Below are 20,098 nucleotides of genomic sequence, written 5' to 3'. Positions count from 1 at the left end.
CATGAGTGGTCCCTCAACCCCACAGTAGCGGACTCAATATTCCAGCGTTGGGGTCATCCTCGCATAGACCTCTTTGTGTGTCACCTAAAACCACAAAGTAGAGAACTTTTTTGCTCTCGCTCGCAGCCAACACTATCAGCCAAGAGATGCGTTCTCCCTCTCATGGGCAACCGGTCTCCTATATGCATTCCCTCCACTTCTACGTCTCTCGAAGACTCTCGTGAAGTTACATCAGGACAAGGGACGCATGATCCTAATAGCACCTCACTGGCCTCGCCAAGTGAAGTATCCAATACTTCAGGATCTCTCCATTCACAGGCACATTCCCTTGGGAAAGGACCTGCTTCTGATCACTCAGAACGACGGGTGCCTACGCCACCCCAGTCTTCAAACTTTGTCCCTGACGGCCTGGATGTTGAAAGATTAATTCTTCAGCCACTTAACCTTTCGGAGCCAGTTTCCCGTGTCCTGATTGCTTCACAGAAGCCTTCCACGAGAAAGTCTTACCTATACAAATGGAACAGGTTTGAGTCATGGTGTTCTTCTCAATCCCTTTACCTATTCCACCACGAAGTTTCTAGACTATCTCTGGCACTTGTCAGAATCAGGTCTAAAAATGTCCTTCATCAGAATGCATGTTAGTGCAGTGGCCGCCTTCCATAAAGATGTCGGGGACGTTCCTATTTCGGTACAACCCCTCGTAACACGTTTTCTGAAAGGCTTGCTTCACCTCAAGCCTCCACTGCGCCCTCCGGTCCCTTCTTAGGACCTCAATCTGGTTTTGGGGCGGCTCATGAAATCACCATTCGAGCCTCTCCAATCCTGTGATCTTCGCTATCTCACATGGAAAATGATTTTTCTTTTGGCAATCACATCTACTCGCCGAGTTAGTGAGTTACAGGCCCTAGTTACCTATCCGCCTTACACTAAACTCCGCACTCACCCTAAGTTTTTACCTAAGGTAGTATCGGAGTTTCACATTAATCAATCCAGTATAGTACCTACCTTTTTTCCCAGGCCCCACTCCAATCCAGGAGAACAGGCTCTGCATACCCTTGACTGCAAACAGGCTCTAGCATTCTATCTAGACCATACAGCTGCCCACAGGAAAAGCACTCAATTGTTTGTCTTTCCATTCCATCAAATTGGGGCAGCCTGTGGGTAAGCAGACTCTCTCCTCCTGGTTAGCGGACTGCATATCCTTTTGCTATCAGCAAGCAGGCATTCCACTTCCAGACCGTATTAAAGCACACTCTGTGAGGGCCATGGCAACTTCAGTAGCGCACCTATGCTCGGTGCTGCTGCCTGGAGTTATCTCCATAAGTTTACAGCCCATTATTGCTTAGACAGGGCCGGTAGACAAGATTCCATCTTCAGCCAGTCTGTCTTGCACAACCTTTTTACAACTTGACGTACCAACACCCTTCCGCCTGCCCGTTAGGGTTCAGGATGCCCTCTACCAAATTCCTCCCCAGTCCATGTGCCTATTGCACATCTTGGGTATATTTGGTGCATTTCTTGGGCATCCTCAGCTCGGTACTCACCCATATGTGAGGACTACCATCCTGCTTGTCCTGTTAGAAAGCAAATGTTGCTTACCTGTAACAAGTGTTCTCACAGGACAGCAGGATTTTAGTCCTCACAAAACCCGCCCGCCACCCCGCGGTGCTGGGTTTGTTTTATTTTATTTTTCGGCACTTCTTGTAGCTTTAAACAAGACTGAAGAGGGACCTCTGCAGTCTGCAGGTTTAGTGCCATGCTGGGCATGCCCAGTAGGTGCCAGTCAAAGTTCTAGAAACTTTGACAAAGGTGTTCCGTGATTGGGCTCCCATCCTATGATGTCACCCATTGTGAGGACTAACATCCTGCTGTCCTGTGAGAACAGCTGTTACAGGTAAGCAACATTTGCTTTCACTCTTATTTTTCTCTATCTTATGAGATAGATGCGTGGATAGTTGCATGCTGGGCATACTCAGTGTGCTGGTCAAAGCTTCTAGAAACTTTTGACAAAATAAGCAACTGCGCTTTCCTCATAAACCAAAATTAAGAAATGTAAAGCATCAATTATAGGAAAACCATACTAATAAAAATAAATATTTCAAAACTACTGACGAATAGAATATCCATTAAAATCATATACATTTTTTAAACTTTCCCAAGCAATAAAATATTTCAAAAGAGTAGACACATCAAATACCCAATAATTAAAAAAATAAAGATAAAAATCCAAGCTTTCTATACCTGGGAACTTTTCATTTCCAATCATCCTGAGTGCGGGGGAGCAGAGAAGGGGTACTTTCTCCATGTACATTTATTTATTTATTTAAATCATTTATGTATTGCTTAACAAGAAAGATCTTCCTAAGCAATTTACAACATAATTATACAAGTCATAAACAATATAAAATACAATAAAACAAAATCAGAAAAAAATATTAATATTTTCTCATCAAATAAGTTTAACACTTTTCTAAATCTAAGCAAATCTGTTTCTTCTCTCAAAAATGGTGGTAAATCATTCCAAAATTTCGGGATCATTCCTGGAAAATATTTCACTTTCATAGAGAATGCCTAAACAATCTAACATCCTGAGCTTTCAGAAGATGCCCTGACATTGATCTCAAAGGACGATTGGCTTTATACTAAGTTAAACAGTTATGTAGCTGTGGGGAACCTTCACCTCTCAACTTGAATGCCAGAACCAGATTTTCAAATTTACATCTGACACTCACTGTTCATTCTCACTCTCTCACATATGCTCTTGCATTATACACACAGATACTGTCACACCCATACACTTGCTTTCACATGCTCTTTCCACAGACATGCTCTCACATATGCTCACACACAAATACTTTAGTTTCATATATGCACTTTCACATACAGATGTTCACAGTTGTGCTCTCACGTGCTCTTTGTCACACAGTCTCATTCTACCTCACTCACATATGCTGCCTCTTTCTTTGTTGGCTGTGGGCTGCATAAGCTCAGCTGGGGCCTCTCATTTTCTCTTCTTGCTGATTGCCACTCGGACTCTTCTTTGCTGCTGGCGGCCCACAGGGTTTTGCTTTCTTCTTTGTCACCAGCAGACCACAGGACTTTTCCCCCTTCTTCACTGTTGGTTGGTTGGGCTCCACCAGCAGCCCCTGGGGCCTTCTTTTCTTTGCTATTGCTAGCAGCCTGCGGGGTCGTGTCTCTTCTTTGGCGGTCAGCATGGCCTCTTCTATTTTTCAGCTGCCAAGAGAGGAACTTGTGTGCACTCTGCTCTTCTGTGTGCATGGGGTCCAGAGTCTGCATGCACGCATATGTGCATAACTTAGAGGGAACAGTGCTTGGGGTAACAGTTAAACTTCCTTGAGTTTCAGGGCAGTAAGCTATGCTTTGAAGGCTTTCAAAGTTCGATAGCCTAACAAATTTCTGTCCAAACACATTCAGATAGCTCTGTTCTGTGTTGACAAGCAAGTTGGGTCAGGATCAGGGCCGGTGAAAGCACTAGGCGAACTAGGCCTGGGCCTGGGGCGCCGCAAGCAGTGGTATCTCGAGTAGAGCCAATGCCCCCGGGCGCAGGGAGGCTCATGCGGCTGCCAGTGGACCTCATCCCACTGGCGGCTGAGCCGCGACATGCATATAGCAGGCAGATCGGCAGGGCCATGGTGGAGCTCACATCACCACGGCCCGAAGAAAAAGATCGCGTTTAAACGTGCAGGTGCTCCTCCTCCTTCCTGCCTGCGCGGTCTCGGAAGTAAATGTTGCCGGAGCTGCGCGGGCAGGAAGGAGGAGGACCATCAGCGTATGCAGAAGAGGAGAAGCGCTTACGGGCCGCCACGAATCCCAAGTTGCAGCGGCCCAAGAAGAGGAAGAGGCCTGGTAGCAGGGCCGCTGCAGAGCCCATCCTGCGGCGACCCTTGAAGAGAAGGCCCAGAGGTGAGAGAGGCTGAGGGTCTGTAGAATGTGTGTGTGTGTGCGCGTGCATGTATGAGATGAGTTGAGAGACACTGTGGGAGTGAGGACCTGAATGTTTGCAGAGATAGCATGTGAGAGCGCCTGTTTGTGTGTGTGTGAGAGACAGCATTTGACAGTGAGAGCCTGTGCTTGAGCAAGACAGAATGTGGGAGTGAGAGAGAGCCTGTGTGTGTGACTGACAGCATGTGACAGTGAGAGCCTGTGTGTGTGTGAGAAATGCATGTGAGAATGGGAACCTGACTGTGTGTTTGAGGGAAGAAAATGGAGAGAAAAGAAATAGAAAAAAAGACAATATAAAAGGAATTGGCAAAAAAATAAGAAAGGGAAGGTGGAAAAAAAAAGCCTGTGTCCAACCGATTAGAAAACTAAGATTAGACAGCAAAGGTAAAAAAAAAAAGTAAATTACTTTTTAGTGATTGACACGTAATCTTTGGGAATGTGCAAGAATAGCATTTTCTCTATGCAGATCTCACAATGTACGAGATCAGCATGGAGGAAGTGAAAGCCCATGGGGCCTGCACAGAGGAGGCAGCAGAATGGGCTTCAGTGCCAGTAGCAGCAATCGGCGCCTCCCCAATACCCATGCGGCAGCGGTGACAATGGCAGCAGAGGAATGAGAGAGGTTCCGAGGTTGCTGGCAAAAGAAAGAGAGGGGGGGTCTGCCTTTAGTGTGTGCATGTGTATGAATGGGACTCTGCTTGGGGGTGTATGTATGTGAATGCATGGGTGCCTGCCTGAGGGTGTGTCTGTGTATGAGAATGAATGGGTGTCTTCCTGGGGTTTGTATGTGTGAGAATAGATGCCTGCCTGTGTGTGGTGTATGTGTGAATGCATGGGTGCCTGCCAAGCGGTCTGTATGTCAGGCAGATACAGTACCGACGCGAAAAAAAAGTGCGGCAGAGCCGGGTGCCCGAGCGTTTGACGCACACATATTTTAGTTCTCAAGCCGCTCGATTCAGTATTCAAATTAGACTCAAATCCAAGCGGCGGCAAAGGAGCGTCAAAAGCATGCCTATGAAGCGGTAGAGGTTCGCAATCCATTTTACTGTATAGAGCGGTATACAGCACCTATACAGTATCCATGGTGCGCTGGCGCCATACCTGTCATTTCAAATGTCATTCCAGCAGGTAAGTGGATGGTTCTTTTCTACAGACCCCGCATGGACACCGGGGCCGCTGCCCTGAGCATCCGGATGTCCTTGAACAGAGGCCACCCCCAACCTTCCATGTCCGGACGTGCAAGGACGTCCGGGCGTCTGTGAAGGTCGGGGCCTCAGAGCATGGACGCCCGAAAAGAGACGGGAATGCTGCCTTCCAAAACATCCATGGCCGCTGCCATTAGCACCAGGCCGGACGTCCAAGGTCGGGGCTTCTGTTCATGGATGTTCCCGCTTCTTTCTGGGTGTACATGATCGGAGGGGAGGCCCCGCTGCCTTACAATGTCCATGGCTGCCTTGAGCGCCCGGCTGGATGTCCAAGGTCAGGGCCACTGAGCATGGATGTGCAAGGACGTCGGGGCCTCCGTCCATGGCCACTGCCTTGAGTGCCTGGCCGGACGTCCAAGGTCAGGGCTTCCGTTCATGGACGTTCCTGCCTCTTTCCGGACGTCCATGATCGGAGGCCCCGCTGCCTTTCCAGATGTCTGAAAGCTCTGCATGTGCACTTCTTCTGTTGGGGTGATTTTCCCTTTTTATCCCATGTGCTCCACTTCTGTTTGGTTGATTTTGCCTTTGTATTCCATCTAAACACCACACTAACGCCAGGGTCAGGGTAGGCGGTAAATATAGAGGGTAAAGACACTGTAAAAAAGCGATAATTTGGGCGCGCGTTACTGTATCAGGGGGAATAGCTAATCCGATCATTAACATAACATATATACATGCGTCTGGCGGAAATACGCGTCTTTTTCGGCAAGCGCTAAGGATGCGTAAAAGCCGATACTGAATCGTGTGTCTGTCTTACGCGCTCAAAACGTGCGTCCAAAGCGGGTTAAAACCCGTGCAACTGCGGCCGTGCTTTACTGAATCAGCCTGTGTGTGAGAATGAATGTGTGCATGCCTGGGGGATGGGGAGGGAGTGGTGTGAAAATGAATGGGAGCCTGCCTAGGTGTGTATGTGAGGGAGCCATTGAGTGTGAGAGCATGAGTGTGTATGAGAAAATCCAAGGGAGTAAGAGTTTGTGTGGAGGGGGAGAGAGTGTCTTAGAGCCTCAGAGTGTGTCAGTGTCTGAGAGCGAGAGGTTATGGTGGATATAAGAGCACGAATGTGTGTGTGTGTGAGAGAGGATAACCTCCTAATCCTCGACAATATCAGGGTGACTGGAAATCAAGAGCTCCCACAGAAGGGGACAGCAGGGTTTTTTTTAAAATGCTTATTAGTTTTAATTATTGGATGTTTGATATATGTGCTGTTTTGAAATATTTTATTGGTGTTTAGGAAATTGTAAAAAATGTATCTGATTTTAATTAATAGAAATTCTATTTATCAGTAGTTTTAAAATATTATTTTATTATGGTTTTACTATTATAACTGATGCTTTATGTTTCTTGGTTTTATTTGTTTTATGAGGAATGGTGGTTCTGTTTTTCTATTGTTAATACACGGAGTCTGGCTTCTTGGAGTTTCCATTTCAGTTTTTTCTAATTTGTGCTCCTTTATTTTGTATTCTGTATTTGGTGAGAGTCTGTCTCTGCTCTATGTGTGTGACCGTGATGAGAGATTCTGCTAGCATATAGTGTCTGTATAGGGATCTATAGCAATCTGGTTTGTTTTATTTCCTCAGTAGGTGGTGTATTGGTATTCTAGGACCCAGTATAATATTTACCCTTGCTTTTTCACAGGTAGGGTTATTGTTGTTTGAGTCCTTGGTGTTATTACTGTTATGTTATGATGGGATTGCAGTATAGATTTTGAGTGTCTCTTTTTTGCGGGGTTTTGTGTTAGTTCACAATGTGCCTGGCAGTGGAAGTTGTTTGTGCTGCTGTTACTGTGAGGTGACACCAGAATTTGAAAATATCTTTTACTACGATGAGCTGTAAGGGAAACATCCAAGCTCCCATTGTTTGGGAGAACTGGAGGTGCAGGATTAGAGAACTGGAGGTGCAGGATTTATATTGACATTCTGTCCCTTCCTATATATTCCAGACTTCACTCTCATAGCCATATAGAATTAGTTGAATGAGGCTATCAAATAATTTTATAGTAGTTTTACTAGAAGTGTGAAACTGGCCAGCTTTTTAAAATTACGCAGAAGACCCTTTGGACTCTTTTATTAACACTTTTTTTTAACCAATTTTAAAGCAGGATCCATGCTATAGAGGTGGGTGTGATGAAGAAATGTCATTTTGGCTCCCCCTCCCCCCCAAAAAATTATTCTGTCTAGAAATGCCACTGATTTTCTATGACCCTAAGCATTAGTACAAGAAGGATTAAGGGGGGGATGCTGGAGAGGCACACAAATGCATTGGCCCTTGGGCACCGGAGACCCTTGGTACGCCACTGGGTGCGAATCATATGGGGCCACAAGCGGCGGCAAAGAGGAGTGAAAATTTGGCGCGCCGCGAGCAGTGCCCAATCTGCTCGCGACCCAGAAAACCACCCAGCCGGTGGGCGTGATTGAGAACGATGTAGGAGTCAGGGCCGAGACCGGTTGGGGGGAGGGGGGGGCGGGCGCAAGGCAGAAGGCTCGCCTAGGGCGCCTAATCCCCTTGCACCGGCCCTGGTCAGGATTGTACTTCCTGTGGTAAGTAATTGTCCAGATGTGGCGCTGAGCTATCTCTCACAGAATGGTATCTGGTGGACAAGGTGACTGTTCTCTGATAAGTCCAGGAACCGCTTGCATGGTCCCTGGATAAGGGTTTAGTAGATCAGATATTCCGTGGGTGCAGCACACCCATGGGTAGTTCTGTTTGATAGGTTTGCTATATAGATTTTGAGGGATGTTTTGTGTTACTTCACAGTGTCAATCCTTATAGAATTAGTTGAATTTTGAAGAGAGAGGTTCCCAATCTCCTGTTACGAAAAGGAGCATGCGGCAGCTTGCTGAGGATACACTTGTCCTAGATTGGAGACGGGGCCTTTAATTGCTGAATATTATCGAAGATAAGAAACCGGAGACTGGAATCCTCATTGTTCCCTATTGACTGAGTCAGATGTGTTTTACTATTTCTTTGGGAGATATCCAATTGGGGTTTTTTGGGTTAGGTATTTCCTCAATACTGAGTACTCTGTATTGGGGGCTGCAGTGCCACCCCAACATTGAGTATCTAGCTCTTTCAGCCTGGATGCTGATAAGATTAGCCTTACAATTCCTTTATCTGTCCAGCTTCTGGCTTCCAAGAGGGATTTCAAGAGGAAATTCTACAGTTTGGAGTGAAGGCCTTTTGCCGTGTGGTGTGAATGGAAAGCTTTGGATCCATCTTCTGTTCTTGCACAGAATCCTTCTGCATCTCTGAGTTGAGTTATGAACCAACTTATAAGGATTTGCCTCTGTGCAGTTGGCACTTACCACAATGGAGAAGGTAAATTCATTGACTTGAAGCCTTTAGTGGTCAGGTTTATGCAGAGCTTATTTCAGTTAGTCTCCCATCAAGCCTGCTGGATCATATGACCTCAGTGCCGTGCTTAGTAGTTGCTGAAAGAACCTTGCAAGCCTCTGGGCTTTTGCAAGCAGAATTAACTGACATGGAAGGACTTAATTGTAGTGATGATCACTTCAACACATGAAATCTGTATAATAAAATCTTATTAGCAATTGTGATACTTAGATATATTGCTGTTGTAATTACTGTTTTTATTGATGTATTTTTGTTAACCCTCATGATTGTCTACAGAGTGGCGGAATATAAATAAAATAAATAAGCTCTAGGCCTTAGTGATTTATCCACCTTATGCAAAGTTTTTCGCGATGCGGTTATTCTAAGCATCCTAAATTTGTCTACAGTTGTCAGTCCTTAAAGGTGAATGGACATTGAAGGCTAGATTGCAAGGGAACAATAGCTGCCTGTCTGGGATGGACTGAAACCTTCAGATAGTCCACCCAGCTTTTTGTTTAGTTTGAAAACAGTAAGTCTGAAATTGCTTATCCAAGCAATCTACTTCTATTTGACTTTCATATTATATCCTCTTCTCTTGTATCCAGGCAGACCTGGATCTGGTATGACTTGTCAAGACTCATGGTGTTGGGCCACCGACACCGCTATGGCTCTACCTTCATGGAGGAGATCTGCAAAGCTGCAGTATTGAACACTCTTCTAATGTTCGAATCTCAGTAATGTTTCAACAGGGACTAGAGACACGAGAGTTTTGGCCAATTCATCCCTCCTAGGGCCCATTATTTAGTTAGTATGCCAAAAAAAGAAAAAGCATTAGAATGGCCTGTTGCCACCAAAAAGTCTTGCCATTGGCACTGTTTTGCTTTTCTCATTTTTCGTTTGGATAGCATGAGATTCCCTATGCATGAGAACTGCCATCCTACCTGTCCTTTGAGAAAGTGGAGTTAGTTAACTGCAACAGGATTTCTTTGAGAAGAGCGGGATGTTGGTCCTAACAAACACTGTCTCCTCTTTGTTCTTCCAAGTCTTCATTTTATCCTGGATTGAGGGGCCCTACATGGGATGTAAGGGAGTGGGTAGTGCTGCACATGCCCAATGAGCCATGCTCAAAACTTCTAGAAGCTTTGATATCAAAGTTCCATGCTGGCCTCCATCTGATGTCTCCATTGTTCTCAGAGAACTCCTGTTATAGGTAAGTAACTCCATTTCAAGCCTGCTGTGTAATTTATGGTGGCTATAAAGCAGATATAAATACAATTTTAGTATTAATATAGAGTGTTCTTTTTAGAATGCATTGTTAAGCATGTCTGATTTTCATTACATTTTGTATTTCTAGGTTTTGGATGAGGCAGATAGAATGTTAGATATGGGATTTGAACCTCAGATTATGAAGATTTTAATAGATGTACGTCCTGATCGGCAAACAGTTATGACCAGGTAAGTCCACATAATTTCTGCTTAAAGGAGCTTGGCATTTGGTGCTTTTTATTTTAAGAGAGCAGAGCAAATTGGTGAGGGTTACCAGTGAGGCAGGGTGAGGCGGCTGCTTCAGGTGGCAGAATTTTGAAGCGGCAAAAAGTGCCCCTTCAAAATTCTGCCCAGCCCCCACCTCACTCTGCCTCCCCTCCTCCCCCAAGACTCATGAGAAACCCTGGTTATCCAGCGGGGGGGGGCCCAGGAATGATCTGCCGCTCCCGGGCTGTCTGCTGCCACTAACCAAAATGGCGCTGGTGGCCTTTAGCCTTATCAGAAAAAGAACCGAACAAATCCCACGCTGAACAAACGAACACAAAAAAGGAAAATGCAACGTAACTTCACTATGTAGTTGCCAAAAAATGTGTATCACTTTTTATTCTTTTTTTGTTTTAATTTTTACTTCATAAATAATTTATCAAAATGTAAGTATTATTATTAGTATTAATGCCGCATCAGCAAGCCTGTCAGCGTGTCTCTGCAATTGAATCGGAGACCGCCCAGTCTATTCAATCATTTGCGGCTTTAGATGGTGTAAATCATACCTCCCCACAGTCTTTGAAAGAAATCTTAAGGCATTGAATATCTCATATCTCAGTGGAGGGAAAACTTAGTTGATTATCCAGGGCACTTGTCTGTTAGCTCGACGATGGCCGAAGTTTCGTGTTACCCACTTCATCAGGAGCCTAAGTATATCATCTTATATTTGGATATTTGTTTTACCTCCTTTCATGTTCCAACATGGGACAGTGTGTGTCTCGCTTATTTTTCAATATTTTTTGGCAACTACATAGTGAAGTTAGGTTGCATTTCCCTTTTTTGTGTTCGTCGGCCTTTAGCCTTAACCATGTGATAGGGGCAATGGATGACGGGTGCCATTTTAAAAAATGGCATGGGCCAGCCAATGGCACCGCTAGCCTCTGTCACATAAGGGCTAAAGGTCACTGGCGCCAGTTTGGTTAGTGGCAGCCAACGGCCTGGGAGCAGCAGATAGCCCCAGGGCCCCTTGCTTGGACCCCCAGGGGTTTTCATGAGTCTTGGGGGTGTCAGGAGGGTGGGGGGTTATTTTATTTAAGTGGGGGCAGAGCTGGCATATTGCCTTGAGCCGCCCCTGCAGTGAGGTATTTAAAGATCTTTTTACCCATGTAGCTAGCAGCAATTACATATTGAATGTCTATTTGTTTTAGAACATAAAATAAGCCATGCTGAGTCAGACCAAAGATCCATTGAGCCCTGAATCATCTGTCCGGTAGCCAGTCAGTTGTAGATATCTTGTAGAGTCCTAAGCATAGATCCATTCTTTGTTGCTTACTCCCAGGGATAAGTCTACCTGGCTGATGTTTTATAGAATTTTCCTACAGAAACTTGGGCAACCCTTTTCTAAACCCAGCTATGCCAGATGCCTTGTCCACATACACTGGAAATAAATTTCACAGTTTAATTGTACGTTGAATAAAAACAGTTTCTATGAATTGTTTTAAATCTGCTACCTATTAGTTTAATTGAGTATTTCCTAGTTTTAGTACTGTTTGAAAGGGCAAATAAACTTTTTCCTATTTATCTTTTCCATCCAACTATCATCTTTCTCCTCAGTGATGAAGAGCCCTAATCTGTTTCCCTTTCTTCAAAAGGGAGCCTTTCAACCCCCTTATTTTTGTTGCCCTTCTTTGTATTTTTTCTAGTTATGTTTTTTTTTTTCGAGATGGGACCATGAGAACTACAAACAATACTCAGTGTTCAATCGCACCATGAATTGTCAGAGACATTATGGTATTCTCCATTTTATGCTCCATGCCTTTCCAAATATTCCTGACATTGTTTGCTTTTTGTCCACTGCCATACGCTGAGCTGAGGATTTGAACATAATTGTGTACAATAATTCCAAGAGCCTTTTCCTGTGAGTTAAAATCTAATAAGGAACCCAGCATTGTGTTCTTCCTATAGTTAGGATTATTTTTCTCTGTGCATTACTTTGCATTTGTCCACATTCATTTTCATCTGCCATTAGATACCCTTTCTCACAGGGTCCTTCTGCAGTTTCTCATAATCTGTGTTTTAACAAATTTGAATAATTCTTATCTGCAAAATTAATCACCTTGCTCATTGTTTTCCTTTTCAGATCTTTTATGAATGTTAAACAGCACTATTCCCTGTTCAGATCACTGCTATACTCCACTATTTACCTTCCTCCATTTCCATTTCATCTTGCTACACCAGTCATAAGAACATAAGATATGCCACACTGGGTCAGACTAAGGGTCCATCAAGCCCAGTATCCTGTTTCCAACAGTGGCCAATCCAAATCACAAGTACCTGGCAAGTACCCAAATACCAGATAGATCACAAGCTACCATTTCTTATCAATTACTGTGACAGCAGTCCATAGATTTATCCTCTAGGAACTTATCCAAATAGTCCTATCAGGAAGAGTGGATTTTTTCCCCCTACCAGTAGATGGAGGCAGAGCATGCAGTTTTCTGGCATCATCGTCACTACTTACAGGTGGTGCAGCACGGGGAAAAACCAGTATTCTCAGTATCCAGAAGATGGTAGTATGTTCTGGTGGTGGCAGCAGGATTTCTCACTGGGCCTGCCTTCCTTTGTGGGTTTGGCACTAAATTGTATTTTTCCAGGCACTTGGTTTGCTCTGGGTAGCAAGTCCCACAGTAGAGATTTCCACCTCCAGAGGGGGGGGTTTGGTGATCCTAGAGGTTCTTTGGCAGAGTTTTTAAAAAATATTTTTTTTTAACAATGAAATGAAGATTTCTGCAAGGTGAGATGATCTTAAGTGTCTCAGCTGACAGTCACTTCCCCCCTTCTCGACTAACTTGTTGCAAGAAAGGGTGGACAAAAAAGGAACAAAGGCAATCTGGCAAGCAAGAGCATTTTCTCTCAAAGCTTGTGTGAAGCTATGTGGACTGGTTTGGGGGGATAAGTGTTTTTCTTCAGGGGAAGTGGTGTTTCAGCCAGCTTTAGTCTCTGTCCTGTGAGTTCTGCCAGCTGAGAGGAGGTGTTGCTGTGAGGCCTGCAGGCACTTCTTGGGTTCCTCATACTTTATTTGTGCGGTCTGTGTTAAGATGAAAAGGGTCCCTAGGATTCGCAAGCCTTGGAGCCTTCTGCTTTGTCCTCTGTAACTAAACGGATGGAGTCGGAGACAACTGTGCATTCTACACAGGCCAGGAAAGCCTCAGGCTGCATTTTCAGTGGGAACCGCCGCCATTTTGGTTTCAGCTAACATGAGTTAGTTTCTTTCTTATTCACTGGCATCTGGGTTTGAAAATTCCTCTGTTTTATCTCTGGGGGAGAGATGGCTAAGAATGCCCTGCTAAGCCTGGATATCTTTCAGGGGGATTTTCCCTGGAATTTTTTCTTGTTCTGCACTAGGTCTTCTGTATAATTCAGATGGTTAATAAGGGGAGAGAGCCTGAAGCAATGTTTTCTCTGGACCTTCCTCAGTCTTAGATTGGGGATCAAGTGCCTGTTGAGCGTGCTACATTGGCTGTGCACAGGGCTGAGATTGCAGACCTTATTGGTCAGATGTTATCTCTTAGATTCACTGATTCTAAACTAGAAAAAATGCTTGACTGGTATGCCATCATTAAAGCACTCTGAAAATCCTCTTAAGTATTTCCACTTCATTCTGAGATAGAGGACTTGTTGGTTTCAGAATGTGTGTCTATTAAGACTGGTCTCAAAGGAGTCAATCTTATCTAGGCTGTATCTGCTTCTACAAGAGGTACTGCAACATTTATTTTAGTTGTCTCAAGTTGAGGTTTTGGTTTCTGCAGTTAGAACAATATTTCAGTGGAGGGTAGTACCTCCCTCGGGGATGCTGCTGGAAAGGTTTTACCTCATTTGCCCTGTGGTGCAAATGGCTGGCTGTGGTGGTATGGTTGCATGGACTTTTAGGCTTATACCAATGATCAATCCGCACAAATGGGGGTAACTAACCTAATGAACACCACCTAACCCACATCAATTTTTTTGTATTCTTTTTTACTTTAATATTTTATTGTATTAAATTAAAAAGATGTCTAATCCCAATCACCAATGTGTAATCAACCTTGTAACTCCCTTCTCACAAAAAAAAAAAAAAAATTTAGAGGGGAAAGTGATGTTTCATAAAGTTATTTAAGGTACCATCCAGGTTGACCTCATTATTTTTTAATCATTAACACCACCGTCCACCCTATATGAAATTTATTAATTTATATGTCAAAGAACATTTTTTGGAAAAAATATAAAAATATTGTGAAAAGTCAGTCATGAACTTCAATGAGAACAGTCCACCAACTCATTGTTAGTAAGCCATACTTAGCTTTAAGCTGAGACTTCGATTCAGCAAGAGCATATTAACCCAACCAAGTTTCGAATGTCTTCTTCGTCAGGGGAACCGCTTAACTATTGCTCCTCTCAGCTCTTCAAAGTTAACAGTCCACAGACGTCTCAAATTTAAAATGCTCGCTACGTGCTGCATCTGTTAGAAAAAAATGGCGGATCCAAGTTCCCATTCACAGTGTCCTCATTTAAATGGGCTCCATCACGTGACACCTCCCTGGCGAAAATGATGACCAGCCAGCCCTTTAAACTACCCTTAAAGAACTCTTACAGTAACGAAAACCAGTTCATCTGATCATTCAGTCCTGCCGGTGCTTCTGATTTTAATTTAAAGATCCAATACAAATTCCAGAGTTTAATTGTGCGTTGAGTAAAAAAGAACTTTCTCTGATTAGTTTTAAATGTGCCCCATGCTAACTTCATGGAGTGCCCCCTAGTCTTTCTACTATCCGAAAGAGAAAATAACCGATTCACATCTACCCATTCTAGACCTCTCATGATTTTAAACATCTCTATCATATCCCCCCTCAGTCGTTTCTTCTCCAAGCTGAAAAGTCCTAACCTCTTTAGTCTTTCCTCATAGGGGAGTTGTTCCATTCCCCTTATCATTCTGGTAGCCCTTCTCTGTACCTCCTCCATCGCAATTATATCTTTTTTGAGATGCGGCGACCAGAATTGTGCACAGTATTCAAGGTGCGGTCTCACCATGGAGCGAAACAGAGGCATTATGACATTTTCCGTTTTATTCACCATTCCCTTTCTAATAATTCCCAACATTCTGTTTGCTTTTTTGACTGCCGCAGCACACTGAACCAACGATTTCAATGTGTTATGCACTATGACACCTAGATCTCTTTCTTGGGTTGTAGCACCTAATATGGAACCCAACATTGTGTAATTATAGCATGGGTTATTTTTCCCTATATGCATCACCTTGCACTTATCCACATTAAATTTCATCTGCCATTTGGATGCCCAATTTTCCAGTCTCACAAGGTCTTCCTGCAATTTATCACAATCTGCTTGTGATTTAACTACTCTGAACAATTTTGTGTCATCTGCAAATTTGATTATCTCACTCGTCGTATTTCTTTCCAGATCATTTATAAATATATTGAAAACTAAGGGTCCCAATACAGATCCCTGAGGCACTCCACTGTCCACTCCCTTCCACTGAGAAAATTGTCCATTTAATCCTACTCTGTTTCCTGTCTCTTAGCCAGTTTGCAATCCACGAAAGGACATCGCCACCTATCCCATGACTTTTTACTTTTCCTAGAAGCCTCTCATGACGAACTTTGTCAAATGCCTTCTGAAAATCCAAGTATACTATATCTACCGGTTCACCTTTATCCACATGTTTATTAACTCCTTCAAAAAAGTGAAGCAGATTTATGAGGCAAGACTTGCCCTGGGTAAAGCCATGCTGACTTTCTTCCATTATTTATTTATTTATTTATTTAACATTTTTATATACTGAAATTCATGTAGCAAAGCTACGTATCAATTCGGTTTACATTATAACATTAAACAGGCATGACCGAATGCAATGCAATTACATCGAACAGGAGAATAAACTTGGGTCAAGTAAACTGGGGATTAAATAAATAACAAACAAATAACAAAGAATATATTAAACAGAGATTACATTAAAGAATGAGTGAGGTTCTACAGAGGACCTGGCTAGATATGAAGTAGTCACTGTATAAGCTGCGGATATTTGGAAAGCTTGAGCGGAATTGTCTTTCTATATGTTCTGTGATTTTGATGTTTAGAACACTTTCCACTATTTTTCCTGGCACTGAAGTCAGACTAACGGGTCTGTAGTTTCCCGGATCACCCCTGGAGCCCTTTTTAAATATTGGGGTTATATTTGCTATCCTCCATTCTTCAGGTACAATGGATGATTTTAATGATAAGTTACAAATTTTTAGTAATAGGTCTGAAATTTCATTTTTTTAGTTCCTTCAGAACTCTGGGGTGTATACCATCCGGTCCAGGTGATTTACTACTCTTCAGTTTGTCAGTCAGGCCTACCACATCTTCTAGGTTCACCATGATTTGATTCAGTCCATCTGAATCATTACTCATGAAAACCTTCTCCATTACGGGTATCTCCAACATCCTCTTCAGTAAACACCGAAGCAAAGAAATCATTTAATCTTTCCGCAATGGCCTTATCTTCTCTAAGTGCCCCTTTAACCCCTCGATCATCTAACGGTCCAACTGACTCCCTTACAGGCTTTCTACTTCGGATATATTTTAAAAAGTTTTTACTGTGAGTTTTTGCCTCTGCAGCCAACTTCTTTTCAAATTCTCTCTTAGCCTGTCTTATCAATGTCTTAAATTTAACTTGCCAATGTTTATACTTTATCCTATTTTCTTCTGTTGGATCCTTCTTCCAATTTTTGAATGAAGATCTTTTGGCTAAAATAGCTTCTTTCACCTCCCCTTTTAACCATGCCGGTAATCATTTTGCCGCCTTTCCACCTTTCTTAATGTGTGGAATACATCTGGACTGTGCTTCTAGAACGGTATTTTTTAACAATGACCATGCCTCTTGGACATTTTTTACTTTTGTAGCTGCTCCTTTCAGTTTTTTTCTAATAATTTTTCTCATTTTATCAAAGTTTCCCTTTTGAAAGTTTAGCACGAGAGCCTTGGATTTGCACACTGTTCCTCTTCCAGTCATTAAATCAAATTTGATCATATTATGATCACTATTGCCAAGCGGCCCCACCACCGTTACCTCTCTCACCAAGTCCTGTGCTCCACTGAGAATTAGATCTAAAATTGCTCCCTCTCTCGTCGGTTCCTGAACCAATTGCTCCATAAAGCTATCATTTATTCCATCCAGGAACGTTATCTCTCTAGCGTGACCCGATGATACATTTACCCAGTCAATATTGGGGTAATTGAAGTCTCCCATTATTACTGCACTACCAATTTGGTTAGGTTCCCTAATTTCTCTTAGCATTTCACTGTCCGTCTTACCATCTTGACCAGGTGGACGGTCGTATACCCCTATCACTATAGTCTTCCCCGACACACAAGGGATTTCTACCCATAAAGATTCAATTTTGTATTTAGTCTCATGCAGGATGTTTATCCTGTTGGACTCTATGCCATCCCGGACATAAAGCGCCACACCTCCTCCCGAGTGCTCCTCTCTGTGATTGCGATATAATTTGTACCCCGGCATAGCACTGTCCCATTGGTTATCCTCTTTCCACCATGTCTCTGAGATGCTAATTAAGTCTATGTCATCATTCACTGCTATACATTCTAATTCTCCCATCTTACTACTTAGACTTCTGGCATTAGCATACAAACATTTCAAAGTTTGTTTTTTGTTTGTATTTTCATTCTCCTTTTTAATTGATAGGGATAAGTTAGAATTTTATAGCTCAGGTGAGTTTTTAGTTACAGGCACTTGGACTACTTTTCTAATTATTGGAACCTCACTGTCGGGATGCCCTAATTCTAATGCATCATTAGTATCCTTTAAAGATACCTCTCTCCGAACCATGCGCTGCTGAGCGACTGTCGGCTTTCCCCTTTGTTCTAGTTTAAAAGCTGCTCTATCTCCTTTTTAAAGGTTAGCGTCAGCAGTCTGGTTCCACCCCCTTCCCCAAAAGGTTCCCCAGTTCCTAACAAAACTGAATCCCTCTTCCTTGCACCATCGTCTCATCCACGCATTGAGACTCCGGAGCTCTGCCTGCCTCTGGTGACCTGCGCGTGGAACAGGGAGCTTTTCAGAGAATGCTACCCTGGAGGTTCTGGATTTAAGCTTTCTACCTAGGAGCCTAAATTTGGCTTCCAGAACCTCCCTCCCACATTTTCCTATGTCGTTGGTGCCCACATGTACCACGACAGCCGGCTCCTCCCCAGCACTGTCTAAAATCCTATCTAGGTGACACGTGAGGTCTGCCACCTTCGCACCAGATAGGCATGTTACCAGGCGATCCTCATGCCCACCAGCCACTCAGCTATCTACATTCCTAATAATCGAATCACCAACTATGACGGCCGACCTAACCCTTCCCTCCTGGGCAGTAGGCCTTGGGGGGAGATATCCTCAGTGCGAAAGGACAATGCATCACCTGGAGAGCAGGTCCTTGCTACAGGATCCTTTCCTGCTGCACCTGGTTGGTGCTCTCCCATCATGAGACCTTCTTCCTCCAAGGCAGCACCAGGGCTGCCAGTCTGAAGTTGGGACTGAAGGTCTCATCTATATACCTCTCTGTCTGCCTCAGCTCCTCCAAGTCTGCTACTCTAGCCTCCAGAGATCGGACTCGTTCTCTGAGAGCCAGGAGCTCTTTGCATCGCATGCACATGTACAACTTCTCACCGGTGGGTAAAAAATCATACATGTGACACTCGATGCAAAAGACTGGGAAGCCCCCCTCTTGCTGCTGGACTGCTGCCTTCATCTCAATTTTGATCAGTTCCTAGTTGTTTTAGGTTGCGATGGGAGTAGGAATGTGTCTAACATCCTTTAAATGTATTAATGAATTCACTATGTGTCTGGTAGTGGCCTACCAGGGTCTGATCGAATTCTCAATGAAGTATTTGTTGATTTCCTGTCGTGTAGCCAGATGGACTCAGAACGAATGGGTATAGTATGCTCGTGCTAGCAGTTGGAGACGGATCTGACGTCAGCACGGGTGTATATATACCCCCACAGGAAGCGTAGCAACTTAGTAATTTCTGTCTTCAAAGCAGTTTGGAGAGCCTGCACGCTCGCTGAGCATGTTTTCCAAATCTACTTTCTATTTTCTACATTCTACTTTCTTTCAACTAAAACCTCTACAGCATCGAGCCCTGCACTCCTGCGGTGATACCCTAAGGTCCCTCCCCCAGTAGAGTTTCCCGGGGTGATTTCCGTGATCCCCCGGAGGTTTAAGTCCTCGGTCCGGTGGCCGAATCGCGGCAGGGACGTAGCCCCCAGGCGAGGTTCGGGTGAGGCATACGAGGCGCCTCGGTCCCGGCGTGGACGAGGCAGCGGGTGCATATCCTTAAACACGGCGGTGAAGGTACTTGCCCTCTCCCCCTGCAGCCGGAGACCGCCCGGGTTCCAGCCGGGAAGCGCTGAGGATCAGGTAAGGCGTACGTCTTTTACTTCTGGTCTCCGGGAACAGAGGATCGGCGGCGTGACTCGCCGTGGAGGGCGCCATTTTGTGGGCCTTGTTCAGGTATTGAGTGCCCGTAATAGGCGCAGCTCTATGACTAAGCGCATATTATATTCCTCATTGTGCGTATATTGCATACCATTGAGCGTGTATTGCTAACCGCTTATTGCTGAGAGCATATTGAATACCATTGAGCGTGTGTGGTTACCCGCTTATTGCTGTGAGCCTATTGAATACCATTGAGCGTGTATTGCTAACCTCTCATTGCTGAGAGCATATTGAATAGCATTGAGCTTGTATTTCTAACTGCCTATTGCTAAGAGCATATTGCATACAATTGAGCATGTATTCATGGCCGCATATTGCTGAGAGCATATTGCACATCATTGAGCGTATATTGTTAACCGCATCTGGCTGAGCGCCTGTTGTCTCAAGCGCATATTGCTGCCGCTTATTATTATTGAGCGCCTGTTGTATTAAGCGTATATAGCTGCCGCTTATTATTATTATTATTATTGAGCGCCTGTTGTATTAAGCGCGTATTGCTGCTGCATATTATTGTTAAGCGCCTGTTGTACTAAGCGCATATTGCTGCCGCATATTAAGCGCCTGTTGTGCTAAGCGCATATTGCTGCCGCA

At 44.0% G+C, this 20,098-nt stretch overlaps 1 protein-coding gene across 1 annotated transcript in view; it reads left to right on the top strand.

Moving 5' to 3' along the window:
* Positions 1 to 20,098, top strand: part of DDX43 (DEAD-box helicase 43) — a 487,172-nt gene that overhangs the window by 172,348 nt on the left and 294,726 nt on the right. Inside the window, exon 10 of the mRNA XM_029595625.1 lies at positions 9,853 to 9,953. Within this exon, the coding sequence (XP_029451485.1) occupies positions 9,853 to 9,953 (101 nt within the window). The remainder of the gene's footprint in view (positions 1 to 9,852; positions 9,954 to 20,098) is intronic.

This window comes from Rhinatrema bivittatum, chromosome 3, assembly GCF_901001135.1.
Source record: "Rhinatrema bivittatum chromosome 3, aRhiBiv1.1, whole genome shotgun sequence".
NCBI lineage: Eukaryota > Metazoa > Chordata > Amphibia > Gymnophiona > Rhinatrematidae > Rhinatrema > Rhinatrema bivittatum.
Note: the sequence above shows the minus strand (reverse complement) of the source record. Positions and strands in the feature narration are given on the sequence as shown.